The sequence below is a fragment of the Pogona vitticeps genome, chromosome 4 (genome assembly GCF_051106095.1).
Source record: "Pogona vitticeps strain Pit_001003342236 chromosome 4, PviZW2.1, whole genome shotgun sequence".
NCBI lineage: Eukaryota > Metazoa > Chordata > Lepidosauria > Squamata > Agamidae > Pogona > Pogona vitticeps.
Genome location: NC_135786.1, coordinates 6,667,860 through 6,682,968, shown reverse-complemented (window position 1 = coordinate 6,682,968; position 15,109 = coordinate 6,667,860). Strand labels below are relative to the sequence as shown.

Genomic DNA, 15,109 nt, shown 5'->3' with positions numbered 1-15,109 from the left:
CTGAAAAATCATACTAGGGCTTATTTTCAGGGTAGGTCTTATTTTGGGGGGAAACCGGGTATCTATTAGCATCTTTCTTTATTCATACCAGAGTGTTTCACAGTTTAAAATTATGGATCTATATAAAACATACGTAAAATTAAAAACAAATTTAAATGTTAATATAATTAGTTTGTTTTTGATCAGAAGTGGGGTACTTCAATAGAATTATCTCAGCCACCTGCTAGATCACATAGTGAGGCATAAATTGAATGGCATAAGTGCTGCATTGACCGGATTTCTTCCCAGTCACAGAAGATTTGTCCTGTATCCAGGTGCATTTGCGTGCATGTGCATTACTCTTACTATGAACTTAGAAAAGTTACTTTTTTGGACTAGAGCTTTTCAGTATACCCCAGCCAGTGGGCTGCTAGTGGGCTGGAAGATTCTGGGTGCCAACAACCCCAAAAGTAACTTTTCCAAGCTTTCTCCTTCATCATTCTTTATGCTGAAAAAAATGCTCTGCTTGAAAAGATGTGAAAGGTTGAACTGTTTTGTGTACAAAATAAGAATAACAATAACAAAGCAATGTTAGTGTCCAGGGATCATTCTAGTTTGTTGCCCTGAACGTAGTACCTGGTTTGGCGTTTCCAACTGGAGAAACAGTAGATTTATTTTAAGACACCCCACGTAACCCAACCCTCCCCCCCCCCCAGTGAATGTGTATGAGGGCAAATGGTTAAGGACAGGCAGAGCATACTGGAAAGTCACTGAAGTCTCTCCTCTTCTCCTTCTGTCGTTCCTTTTGGCCCCTTCCTCGTTGCTTTGCCTCTGCTGGACGGGGGCTACCTTCTCCAGCACCAAACCCAGCACGGAGGAAGTCAAGGGCTGGTCCCAGTCGTTCGACAAGTTGATGAAAAACCCAGCCGGCAGGAACGTGTTTCGGGAATTCTTACGGACTGAATACAGCGAGGAGAACATGCTCTTCTGGCTGGCTTGCGAGGAGCTGAAAAGCGAGTGTAACAAGCACGCCATTGAAGAGAAGGCGCGGATGATCTACGAGGATTACATCTCCATCCTTTCGCCCAAGGAGGTACTGCACTCGGTGGATCGGCCCACCCAAAGCGTGGCTTAACGTGTTTCTCCATTAGAGCAGAGCTGGGGGGGGGGGGCGTTGCTGCTTTGAGCAGCAATTCCTAGGATCCAAGACTCTCACTCACTGTGCAGCTTGATGGTGATGCTAAGGGTGCAGTTTGACTGAGGAGTCCAGCAGCCCTTGCATCTCAGTGAACCCAGAACTAGAGATGGACACGAAGCACTTTGTGCAGGTTCATGGTCATCCTAAGTCATCAATGTGGCATCACAGGTGTTGCGTGTTCCCTACCACCACCACCCCACCAGCTCCCCCATTCTACCAGCCAGTGCATGCTGCTTATTTGCTTCCCGTTGTGCGATCTTCCGGTACTGGCAGGAACATGGACTTCCTTCTCTGCCTCCTCCAGCAGCTGCCCAGTCACAGGCAGCACTGCAGGAATCCCTGCCCTGCCTCCTCATCTGACCGGGCAGCTGCTGGAGGAGGCACAGAAGTCTGTGCTCCTGCTGCGACTGGGAGATCGTGCGACAGGGAGGGAAGAAATCCCGAGCACCAGCTGGTGGGAGGTAGGGAACAATTGACACCTGTGATGCCATGGCATGACGTGCTTCATGCCCATCCCTACCAAGGACTCTTGCAGGCAGAAGCTCCTGGGTTCAGCTGGTTCCAACTAGGGCTGGAGAAACTGAAATGCTACCGTGTTTCTCTGAAAATAAGACAGGGTCTTACGTATATTAATTTTTCCTCCAAAAAACGCAGTAAGGCTTATTTTCAGGGGATGTTTTATATTTTTCCATGTATGACAATCTACATTTATTCAAATACATCCATGTCATTTTCTGGTTGGTGCACAAGGATGGAGGGCGGTATTTCACTTCACTGGGGCTTATTTTTGGGGTAGGGCTCATATTACGAGCCTCCTGAAAAATGATACTAGGGCTTATTTTCAGGTTAGGACTTATTTTCGGGGAAAGAGGGTAGAGCAACATTAGCGCAATTAGTGTTGATGAGAGCTGTGCTGTTTGGGTGGGGGGTGGGGTGTCCAACTTTCAGAATTCAGCAAGAATTCCCCAGGTAGCACCACAACCTGCAAATTAGGGTGCTTTTCTTTCATGATTAGTGACCAGAAAGTAATCAAATTCAAAAACATTGGTTCTCTGGAGGGAAAACATTTTATCACTTTCTAATTGTGAAGCTGACGTCTAGTTAAGTTCTCCCTTCAGAGATGCCACATTTCCTGATCCAGGTGTAACTGCTTACAGCCTCGGCAGGCTTCAGGTATTGCCTACACCAGCCTTAATCTGGCACTGTATGCATTACAACTCCCATCACCCCTAGCTGGCAGTAGGATTCTCATATCCACGGGATCAGTATCCACTGATTCACTGATTCGTAGTCTGAAAATATTAAAAGAAAAATCCTAGATAACATATATTTCTAAAGATGAAACCAGAACTGGTTACTAAAGGGAGCCAGAGACCATGCTATGCATAACAGCTATTAAAATAGTGTTTGCTATAATCCGCGTTTTTCAGCCTCCGCATGGGGGCTTGGAACTGATCCCGCGCGGATGTAACAGTCCTACTGTAATCCTGTCTTTCTGGAGGGTTCCAGATTTGAAGGATGCTGGTCTTGATGTTACTGATACAGAATCCTCTGGATGAGGAGGTCCAGGTTCTGCCTTCTGCTAAAGACCAGCTTCTTTGTGACTCATCTTACATACCCTCCTCATCTTTTTGCTCCGGCCTTTTTGGAGTTTCCATTCCCCACCCGCCCACCGTGGCCCCTTCCTCCTGCAGCCGTTCTCCTCTCTTCTTTTCCCTCCTAAGTGACATGTGCATCTCCTCCACCCACCCACCCCCCTCCCCTGTTGATGCAGGTCAGCCTGGATTCACGCGTGCGGGAAGGCATCAACCGCAAGATGCAGGAACCGTCCTCTCACACCTTCGACGACGCACAGCTCCAAATCTACACCCTCATGCACAGAGACTCCTACCCCCGTTTTCTGAACTCGTCCATCTACAAAGCCTTGCTCCAGACCGTCTCCCGGTCGTCCTCGGAGTCCTAAGCCCCCCCGTCCTCCACTGCCACACTGCGCGGGGTGGTGATGGAGAGAGACGGAGAGAAAAGTACGGAGTCATGCTCTCCTGACCTACAGCCGGTGTCCAGTTAATTTAAAAACAGAGAACAGAGCTTCCACTTCGTCTTGGGCAGGACCGAGAGACCCAAAACCGCATCCCCTTGACGCGCCGCACTTCTGTCTCCAGCACGATTGTCCGGTTGCTGGCAAAATTCGCCCGACGTCATCCTGTTTCCTTTCGCCAGACAAGTGGGCCGTGGTACCTGCTGCCGCTGTTGTGAACCTCAGAAACTCAGGCCTCTGCTTTTACTACTGAATCCGTGCGGCCCCAGACAGAATAACCAGAGGATGAGAGAGAGAGAGACTGGGATGGGTTGGGAGGAATCCGGGCATCATGGTAAAAGAAAAAGGAAAAAAAAAAAGGCCAAAGTCCACGTTTTCTGAATATTTTTCTCTGTTGGATCTGTCTTTTTTTCCCCCCCTTCTCCTCTTTAAAAAGAATTGTTTCCATGCCGGTCCCATGGTGGTAACTTTAAACAAAGCCTCTGCTAGCTAACTTGGAGAGGGCTTGGAAAAGCTACTGTCAGGATTACAGCACCCAAAATCCCCTAGCTGTAGGACACTGGGGATTCTGGGAGTTGTAGTGCGAGTCACTACCTTTTCCAGGCTCAGAGGTGAGATGAGAAAAATCCAGATTACACAGAAGTGACTTTTTGCCCGAAGTAGTATTTTGCTCCCTTCAAGAAGCTTTTGTTCTGTATTATGAGGTTATGTTTTATTTCAGCTGCATACAGATCTCAGGGGTGGATTTCTCGTCTCAGCGATGAGGGCAAAATTCGGGTGTGGCTTCACAGCTCATGAAGCAGGGGTTCCCAACCTTGTGTCCCTGGGTGTTCTTGAACTACAACTGCTGGCCAGAATTTCTGGGGATTTCAGAACATCTGCGGACCCAAAGCTGGGAACCATTGCTTTAAGAGGAACAGGTTGGAGGGTTTCTCAGGAGCTTCTTGGAAGACCTGCTGTTTCTGCCCTCCACAGAATCCACCTGGATGTCAGATTTCCTGAAACCCCAGGTTCAGAAATCTCACCCAAGACAAGCTGACACATTCTGCTTGCATGGCGGCCATGCCTATACAGTGGTGCCTCGACTTACAGCCATAATCCATCCCAGAAGAGGGTTGCAAGTCGAAATGTTCGTAAGTCGACCCAGCATTTCCCATTGAAATGCACTGAAATTCAATTAATCCATTCCGGCTCTTTTTGGGTTGTACGTAGAGGTGCCAGTTTTAAGTCGAAGCATTCGTTCCCATAGGAACTCATGCAAAAAGTGGCTAATCTATCTACCACTAGGGGGAGAATTTTTCTTCTTTTAATCTAAAATGATTTAGGTTTTAAAAAGGGCAGGAAAGGAGGGAGGGGGGATGGAGGAAAGGACAATGAGGAAATGAGGAAAGAAAGAAAGAAAGAAAGAAAGATCATCACTGGGGCAGACAGACCCCTCAGACAAAGGTTTGTGCTTTTAAGCACAAGAAGAGAGAAGACAGAGACAGCGAGAAGACAATTGGGGGGGGAGAGAGTTTGGAGTCTAAAACACATTTTAAACCTACACTTTTTACACCAACACATTTTAAACCAAACCAAGCACCTTTTAAACAAAACACATTTTAAACCAAAACCAGCAACCATTATTCCAGCAAACAAACCCCCTCAGCACAAAAAGAGAGCAGAGAGAGAGAGAAGACAATGGGGGAGAGGGAGAGAGAGACTTGAGTCTAAATTCCATTTTACACCAAGCCAGGCAGCATGGACCAGCAAAGAGAGGTCACAGTACACAAACCATAGGAGCCACAGAATGCAAAAATAAATAAATTCTACATTTTAAGATTAGTCTAATTTTTTATTTTATATAATACAGTGGTGCCTCGCTTAACGATTACCTCATTAAATGACGAATCCGCTTTACAATGAGGTTTTTGCGATCGCAATAGCGATCGCAAAACGATGTTTAGATAGGGAAATTTTGCTTCATGATCCGTTTCCTGCTTCGGGAACCGATTTTTCACTAGATGATTCTAAAACAGCTGATTGGCAGCTCTAAAATGGCTGCCCGCTGTGCAAACTGGCTTTCCGCTGTGCTTTAGGACGGATTCCTTGCTTTACAGGCACCGAAAATAGCTGCCCCATGGCGGATCTTCACTGGACGCTGAGGTATTTAGTCCATTGGAACACATTGAACCTGTTTTCAATGCATATCAATGGGCTTTTTAGTTTCGCTTGACGAGGATTTCGCTTAACAGCGATTTCAATGGAATGAATTATCCTCGTCAAGCGAGGCACTACTGTATTGCAGTCTACTTTTCACATTTTAAATCCACACTGCAAGACCCATCAGAGCACAGAAACATAACCCCCCCCAGCTCAAAACATGCTGCAAAAACACCTTGAACAGTTTTTAAAACGCAGAAAACAGCACCTTACCTTACCAGGCATCCCAAAGCCTCCCTGCAAATACACACACACACACAGAAGCAGAAGCCAGGCAGTCCCGAACCTCCTCTGATCACACACTCTCCAACTGCTGGGGCGAAAGAGCTAGGAAGAAGCAGCCTCGTCGCCGCCTACAGTTAGAAACTTGAATTCCCTGCCTTTTTTTCCTGCCTTTTTCTGTTCGTAAGTGGAAGCTCCGGTCGCAAGTAGAAGCAAAACTTTGCGGCCGGAGCTGGTCGTGACTCGAAATGATCATACATCGGGACGTTTGTACGTCGAGGCACCGCTGTACTGACATAATGGACTAGAACAGTGGCTCCCAAAGTTGGGTCCCCAGATGTTCTTGGACTAAAACTCCCAGAAGCCTTCACCATGAGCTGTGCTGGCCAGGATTTCTGGGAATTATAGTCAATTGCTGGGAACTACCGCACTAGAAAAACCCAGGAAAGTTCTGCTGTGATTAGGGTGGACACACAGGGCTCATGGTCCTCTGTGTGTGTGCGAGTGTGCGTAGGAATTTCAGCAAGTGCTGGTTACAGGAGAAGGTACATATAAGGAAATTCCTGCTTCTACCTAATTATTAAAGATACAGAAGCTCTCATCAGGTGTCCCATGTGGCCATCCTCACTGGCTTTCTGAGGCATGACATGGTGGCCACATGAAATAGCCGACAGGTCTCCTGTACTAACAGTGAGAAGAGGAAATCTACACCTGCTGAAATGTCCTCTTTCCCACAGGTAACGAAGGTGGACAAGATGCTCAGTCCTCTCCACTTCATAGGGCTACCATATCTGGTCGGTTTGGTCCAGGTTGTGAAATTTGGGGGTTTCAGAACAAATTTTGGAAAGTAGATGATCCCTTCACAGATGGAAAACTTGGGTTTGCCAGAATAACTTCAGAGGTTGCACTGGGTGTAAAAGCAGTGTGGCTTTTCTGGATCAGTGCAATACCGAGCGGCCTTGCCTCTTCATTTGGTCCCACGGTTATGGTGCCACCAGAGTAGCACCCCCTAGGCCCTTCGTGGCCAAACAGTCAAGCCAGAATGAGTCCTTGGAGGTATTTGGAACAGCCTGTCCATGGTGAGAAGCAGGATGATGGCATATCAGCATATCACATCCACACTGGCAGTCCATGAAGCCATCTCCTCCCCAGTCATAAAATCATAAAAGAGTCGTGGAGTTGGGAGGGAGTCATCAAGTTCAACCTCCTGCTCAGTGGAGGAACTCTACCTGACAGATAGTTGTCTTTCTGTTGAATGCCTCCAGTGTTAGGAGGGCCCGCCACCTCTCGAGGTAATGACAGCCCCTGCTCTAGAGAAGAACCTTGTATTTTCACACTGCAACTTAAGTGCACACTCTCCCACAAGTCTTTTAAGCGTATAATTACTTTTTCTCTAACAAAAAAAATATTCTGAAGTGGTCCTGGTATGTGGGGGCTTTGATCTTCTCATGCAGATGACAAGACTCGGCATCACTCGATATTGGGATCTAGAGCTCCTCTCTAGCAACCAGCAGTAGAATAAATTACCATGGAGGCAGTATGGGTTGGCCTGCATCCAGACAACATTATGCATGGTAGATGCTTGTCATTAGAAGAAGAAACTCCTCAAGTGCTGAAGGGTGTGTGGTTATCACAGCTGATTTTGCACACCTCTCGCACCCAAAGACAGGCTCGGTTTGAAAATCACATCGTTGAAGGACAACTATGTAACCTGACAGATGTTCTCTAGACCCAACCTTGGGCCTCCAGATGTTCTTGGACGACAACTCCCAGAAAGCTTCACTACCACTGCTGGCCAGGATTTTTGGGAGTTGAAGTCCAAGAACATCTGGAGGCCCAAGATTGGGAACCACTGCTGTAGGTGAAACATGACCATTTTGCACAGCTGCTCCAAGCAAAGTTCTTCACCTTTTTCATTCCACAGGCCATCCCTTCCGATCCTGCCTTTTTTCCCCCCCTCCCGAAATTTAAAACATGGGGCGGGGGCGAGAGTCTGAAACAGATGTGCAAATAAGGAGTACGTTTTGTGTTCACATGCCTTATTCAGAGGCAAAAGAAAGCCCCCAAATTTTATGCACGTACATGGACAACTGAGTGATTTTCTCTGAAACACTTTTCTCCAAAAATATTGAGGTGCGGCCTTTCCATCTCCATCCCAATACGAAGCTCAGTTGTTTCTTGGGCTCCTGGTTTTGTGGCCTGTGGGAAACAGGATATAGATACGAGTTCCTGTCGTAGATGGGGCGTTGGCCTAGATATCTGGAGACTTGAGTTCGAATCTCTTCTTGGCTGTGGGGGGATTCATTGAGAGATGGCAGTGTTAAATCATTGCTTGTGTGTCTTAGGCCTAAGAAAAACTTATTAGTGATTGAAGGGTGCATCAAGTAGCCAGAAATGTTAGCACAGAGTGGAATACTTCCAGGATTGTTACCAAAAAATCCTGTAAGTTCAGCCTTCAGCCATGAAATACAGAGCTGTAAGTTGATCCTCTAAAGCAGTGGTCCTCAACCTTGGGCCTCCAGATGTTCTTGGACTTCAACTTCCAGAAATCCTGGCCAGAAGAGGTGGTTGGAGTTGCAGTCCAAGAACATCTGGAAGCCCAAGGTTGGGGACCACTGCTCTAAAGCACACATACACAAATAGAGATTGAGTATCCCCAAGTGCCTGTTCTGATGCAATCAAAATGGCGCAGGGGTGTGTGTGTGCGTGCACACACAAAAGGGAGGTATCCAGTTTTGAGGAACCACATGGTTTCCAAAAGACAGTAGGACCCCTGTATCCATGGGACCATTATCTGTGGTTTCACTGATCCATGGTTTAAAAATATCAAAAGAAAAAAAACGAAATGTGCATTTTCATGATGTATTTACCAGAACTGGCCACTATTATTTATTTATTATTTTTATTTTATTTATTTCATTTATACCCCGCCTATCTAGTCAATTGTGACCACTCTAGGCGGCTTACAACATGCATTTAAAAAGAAACATATAACAAACCACATCACTAGAGGGAACCAGAGGCAAGAATACATAGCATGGTCTCTGGTTCCCTCTAGTGACCAGTTGTGATGATACATGGTGAAAATACATATATTTGGATTTTTTTGTTTATCATGTCGTGTGTAGTGTTCTCCATAATCCACGGTTTTCAGCATCTGCAGGGGGCTTGGTATCAATCCTGCACAGAAAGGAGGGCAATAAAGAGCTACAAAGAGTCTGTAAAGGCCACATACTGATGCAAATGGTTATTGGAGACAGTAAAACAGTGAGATAGCATGGGAAATCCTGGAAGCAGCAACGTGTGACTGACTGGAACCCAGAACAAGAGCATGTGGTTGCATGTTACACCTATGGTATCTTTGCAAGCTGGTTGCCATCTTCTGAAGCTACCCTTGCAACCATCTTTCAAAGTGAATGATTCCTGATCGAACTTCTATGTCAATACAGGTAATGCAACAAGGGCTCTTCAGAGCAGCTTGCACAAGACAATGTTTCTGAATGATTCCATGGCGCTGCATGGATCTTGGTCTCTTTTTTCTCCTAGTTAAATATACAGTGGTAATGGTAAAGGTTCCCCTGACAATTTTTGTCCAGTCGTGTTCGACTCTAGGGGGCGGTGCTCATCCCCGTTTCCAAGCCATAGAGCCAGCGTTTTGTCTGAAGACAATCTTCCGTGGTCACATGGCCAGTGCGACTTAGACACGGAACGCCATTACCTTCCCACCGAGGTGGTCCCTATTTATCTACTCACATTTACATGCTTTCGAACCGCTAGGTTGGCGGGAGCTGGGACAAGCGACGGGAGCTCACTCCGTCGCGTGGATTCGATCTTACGATTGCTTGGTCTTCTGACCCTGCAGCACAGGCTTCTGCGGTTTAGCACAGCACCACCACGTCCCCTAAATATACAGTGATTGTGATGCAAAAGCCAGGAAAGGAATGTGGAACAAGGACAGTTTGCAAGAAAGTGCAACGAGAACTATGGAAACGAATACGCTCTTGAGGCTCGGTTGCAAATCACTATCAGAAAATCTGCCTGCGCAAATGTTCACTAGACGCTAGCGCAGTGGTTCCCAACCTTGGGTCCCCAGATGGTCTTGGGTTAAAACTCCCAGAAGCCCTGGCCAATGCAGGTAGCAGTGAAGGCTTTGGGTTTTGTTTTTGTTTTTTAGTCCAATACCATCTGGGGACTCAAGGTTGAGCCTCTGTCCCATCAACCCAACAATACTTGGTTGCCTGTCTGGCAGAACCAAGGTTCTACTGCAAGATGGCATGTTTCAGTGCTGGCTAGTTTAATATTCATTTGGGGTTTCTGGAGGAATGCAGCCAAGAGCTGGAAACCTTCAGCTGGTCTCTCTGATGATCAGCTCCATAGTGGGATTCCATGGGGAAGTTGCAACCTTCGTGGGTGCCAACTGATTTGGGGTAGAAGTCCAAAGCAAAATAATGTATACTACGCAAAAGATTTTTTTTTAAAAAAAAAATATGTAACTTGTGCAAGGCTAGTATCATAATGTACTTTAGACATATCTGTAGGTTGGCTACATTTGGAACACAGTATGCTGTTCCACTTGCCCTCTCTTAAGAGGGATATTACAGGGCTGGGGAAGGGGCAACAAAGAATACCAGAGAGATGGAGCCTTTTCTTCTCAAGTATCCCCCCATTTTTCACCCCCAAAAAAGACGCCGACAGAATTTTGCAAAATTCGTGATTCCATTTAGGGTATTAGAACTCCCAGTGTTGCTGCTTGTGGTATCCCTTATTATGACGATACTTTTGTAAAGGCATTTCTGTGAACCATGTGCAGAATGCAGTGCAGACACCTATAGGACGGCAGGATCTGTGGGAGATCTGTTCCAAAGTCCGACCCCTGCGGATGCTGAAACATGTGGAAGAATTGAACACTACACATTGCATATCTCTGGTTCCCTCTAGTGGCCAATTCTGGTAAATGCACTCTGGAAATACATAAAAATAGGTATTTCTGGGAGTTTTTATATTTTCATCCAGCGGATAAGTGAATCAGCAGATACCAGGGATGGGGGGGTGTCCTACTGTAAAATCCTTTTCTTGAGCACACTAGGGAACCATGTGACCTTTAGAAATTGAGCCACTTCTTCAGTTTGCACTCAGGTGAATGCAGCATGGCTCATTTGTTAAAAAAATAAGAAGACAGAGCTGCAACTCAAACTGCGGATATGTTTCTTATAGACAACGGTTTGGCCATTGTGTGACCTGAATTTTATACCTGATTGATTGATTGATTGATTGATTGATTGATTGATTGACTGATTGATTGATTGATTGATTGATTGATTGATTGATTGATTGATTGATTGAATGAATTTATACCCCACCCATGTAGACCAAAGTCTACTCTGCGTGGATAACAACAATAGATAGAATAAAAACAATATAATAAAATAAAAAACAACAGTACAGTAGTAGTATAGTTCAAGATGGGAAAAAATATTCAAGTGATGACAGGATGGAAGGCTTGCTTAAAGAGCCAGGTCTTAAGTTTGCTCTTAAAAACACCCAGCGAGGGAGCCAGACAAATATCTGGGGGGAGATTGTTCCAGAGGCGAGGGGCCACCACCAAGAAGGCCCGCTTTCTTGTTCTTTCTCTCTGGGCCTCCCTCGGCATTAGGCCCCTCAGCCACCCATCCTGGCTAGAGTGAGTAATTCAGGTAGATCTAGGTGGGAGGAGGCGTTCCGCCAGATGTCGAGGTCCTAAACCATTTAGGGCTTTATATGTCATCATTAACACTGAAATCAATGCAGAAACAAACAGGCAGCCAATGCAAGGCAGCCAGAGAAGGGGAAATATGCAAATATTTTCTCACCCCAGTGAGAAGTCTGGCTGCCGCATTCTGCGCCATTCGAAGTTTCCACATCAATCTCAAAGGTAGCTCCACGTAGAGCGCATTACAGTAGTCTAATCTCGAGACTGCGAGCGCATGGACCAGAGTGGTGAGGGCTCCCACATTAAGATAGGGACGCAGCTGGTCAATCTGCCAGAGATGGAAACAGGCAGAGTGGACCACCGATGCCACCTGGGTTTCCATGGTAAGCGCCGGATCCAGGTGGATCCCCAAGCTGCGAACCTCACTCTTCGGGGTGAAAGTCACCTCCCCAATAGAGGGAGTTTCCCAAACCACTGATATTGGGGCCACCCACCCTCAGGACCTCCGTCAATGCAATGGCAATATTGCTGAAAGAGATTCACATATAAATTATTTGAAACTCCCTGCAAATCCTTATGTTAAAAATACTAAGGGTTCATTTTTCTACCATGAATCTTGGCCTGTGAGCCTAAGGGTATGGCTATACTTGCAGCAGGGAGCTTTGTGGAGTGGCTAAACTGCAGTATTTCAGTCAAGACTCTGCTCACCACCTGAGTTTGACCCCAACAGACCTAGGTAGCCAGCTCAAGGCTGACACAGACTTCCCTCCTTCCAAGGTCAAAACATTGACTACTCATTTCGTGGGGTGGGGTGGGCAGCAGGGGGAATGTGTAGCCTGCATAATTAAATTTAGTGCTTTAAGCGCTACGGGGGCAGTATAGAAGCAGGATGCTTTGCTTTGCTTGTGTGGGCTGCCTGGGAGCGGTTGGGCTCGATTTAAAGCATGTGGCCATTCACATGACAGAAGCGGCTCCTTCTAATCTTCAAGGGCCAGCCGAGAAAGCACCTGCAGCTGAAGCCATTGCCATGGACTCAAATGTGGGAGGTTTCTCAACCGGCTCTTAAAAAAAAAAAAACAACCTTTTTCTATAGCTGATATATCACATCAGCAAGAGTCGACATACACTAAAAAATAACAAAGGTTTTTTTGAGTGTGTGTCTCCTGCCCTCTGCTGAGCAAGGAAAGTGATTACACTTTTGCCCATGTCCCGAAGTGTTTCACTTCATGACATTAGCAAATTAAAAGAGGAACGCTTGCTTTCGGTTGGTTCCAGCAAGCATGCATGCTAGAACCAACGATCCAACCCATAGGATTCTAGCCAGGCCCGGAGAAGTAAAAGTCCTTAACAGGGGGCAGAAAGGTGCAGACAGGAATGCTCTGAGAGCAGGCCGGTGTGCTGTAGCAAAGACGTCGGATGGCCAGCTTTAAGAGCAGCCCCAATCCTCCAGCCTCTGACTTGCACTGGTAGGATCCCTTCCTCCTTTCAAATGCTCCTCCTACCCGATGGATGTCTTTGAAGGAATGCCATGGCAACCCTCATTTGCTCAATGCATCAGCATTTTCTTTCCATGCTGAGCAGCTCCTCAGCCAGAATGGAACTGCTTTCGGGTGGGCTACGTATGTTTATACACCATAAAAGATGCAAGTTCGGGAGGAGGCGGGCAGACTCGACTGCGAATATTTGCCATATTTAGTATGTTCTCCGACTGGCACAGGTACAAAATTGCTGTGGAATTCAGCCACAAACAGAAGAGGGGGGTTGCGTTTTCAGATCATGATGTCAAGCCCTTTCCTATCCATCATCCTTTCTGCCCAAACAACCTGGGTTTAGTTTTGTTTTTGTTTCCCCCACAAGGTCTCCTTTTCCCACACAAACAAACAAGGCATGCTCATGGTTGCTGTTAATTCATTTACAGTGTTTTAAAAAGAAAGAACTGCAGTGGGGTTTTTTTCTTGTTTTAATTTTTAAATGGTGTTTGTTGTTCCAGCGCGGGACATGGAGAAGAGGCTGCTGCAGATGTCTTCCTACCACGTAGACAGGTTGCAAAAATATAATATAACCCATCTTCCATGCCAGTCCTCATTGCACCTGATTACTAAAGAACGCCCATAACCGTAACATACTGAGCTGTGTGCCCACCTACCTCTGCCCCATTTCAGGACTTAAGACACAGTAATACCATAAAGATCAAGCTTGCAATTTCTTTGTGTAACCACCCGGGAGGTGCCCCTCTCTAACCACCCACCCACCCAAAACTATGCACCTGGATTGAAGGGCACCAAACCAAGCCAACCTGGATGACACGGCCAAGCTGGACTGGTGGCTTTCCTTTTCTGTTTTAAAGGCTACAGGGTGACATTAAAATAATATTCTTCATCGGACCTAATCCCACGAAGAGATTCCCCTTGTTCACCTGTGCCAAAACCCAAGCAGAACAAAACAAATCCTGCCAAGATCAAACCACCGAATCCAGGTAACAGCCCTGTAAAGGCAGGCTCAAATTTTGCCTGCAGTGAAATCTTTCTCTGCAAGAACTTGGGGGGGGGGATTTAACAACCTGAATCACAGGACGAGCTCACGGCCTTGTTCACTTAGGCATTTTATTATTTTTGTTCGTTTGCAACTGTACACATAACAAAACAAAAAAACAGGCATAGATCGCTGGATGCAGCCAAAGGGTGAGAGCTGCAATCCGAATTGCATCAGCGTGTATTTTTTAAAAATTTTTGCAAAGAGCTGTGTGCTCTCACCTTTCCACAAAAGTGCACTCTTTCTATTTATGGGGGAAGCACGGTGCCTTACATCTTTCTTACAGGCTATCTTTAACAGGGTTGAGCGGCTGGCCTTTGGCACTTACCAGCCAAGATAAGCCACTGCTTCTCTTGCTCTCCCTCCACCGACTTTGAATATTCAAGCACTGCTCTTGACGCCTTCCTTTGCTAGTGGTCCGCGTCTCTCCTCCAGGATGTCTCCTTTGCCAGCCTCAGATAACGCTCGTGTAGGTAATGCACCTTCCCCAGAAATGCCAGAGACCTGGTGGGTTGGCCTGCTGGCCAAATTGCTCCACTCCACGGTGGGTTTGCATTCCTTCGTTTCACGCACCCAAAACACACGCACCAGCCCAGATGGAGGCTGGAGCCCTAACTTTCATCACAGGCTGCATTTCCAGCCCTTAACAAATCAGGAAAACTGCCTGGTCCAAGTGGGGAAGGCGAGGGGTGTCCGACAGAGTCCTCCTCCGCCCCCTCTCTCAAAGGGCGAGTGGTTAGAATTCTTGTCTAGGACAGAGAATTGCAACTGGGGAGCGTGGCCGGAAGTGCATAGCGTAGGCGAAGGGTCAAGTGCCCACCTTCCACAACATTCAACCAGAAAGCTGGGAAAGAGTGCTCAAAAATAAAAGCTTGCTTTGCACCCCAAGCACTGGGACGGGTGGGTCTAGCAAAAGAGGGGATCCTCACGAATTCCCACCTCCTTGCGGCTGTGTCTCGCTCTGCCCAAGCACCTAACAAAAGCGGGTCCCTCCAGCTTTTGACCTGGCTCAACTCTCGCCCCCAAAAGAAATTCTACCAATGAAGATCAGAGACCGCTCGGTCCTTGCCTCCTCCTCAGGCAGGGGAGAGATGTATTTCTGTTTGCCGCAGGGGACATATCGTTTCGGTGACAACGGCAGAAAGAGCCGCTTGAGCAGCTGCAGACAGAACGGGGTCCCCTCTGTGTCAAGAGCGGGAGCCTGCCCCATCCGGGCTAAAGAGTTCAACAAACGTTCACGTTGGCTTCC

The 15,109-nt window shown here is 46.8% G+C and overlaps 1 protein-coding gene across 4 annotated transcripts in view; it reads left to right on the top strand.

Moving 5' to 3' along the window:
* Nucleotides 1-3,662, top strand: part of RGS19 (regulator of G protein signaling 19) — a 66,056-nt gene extending 62,394 nt beyond the window's left edge. For all 4 annotated transcript variants that reach the window (XM_072996715.2, XM_020814398.3, XM_078391992.1 and 1 more), the window contains exons 5-6: nt 838-1,072; nt 2,952-3,662. In XM_072996715.2, the coding sequence (XP_072852816.1) occupies nt 838-1,072; nt 2,952-3,140 (424 nt within the window). In that variant the 3' untranslated portion in view covers nt 3,141-3,662. The remainder of the gene's footprint in view (nt 1-837; nt 1,073-2,951) is intronic.
* The last annotated feature ends 11,447 nt before the right edge of the window (nt 3,663-15,109 follow it).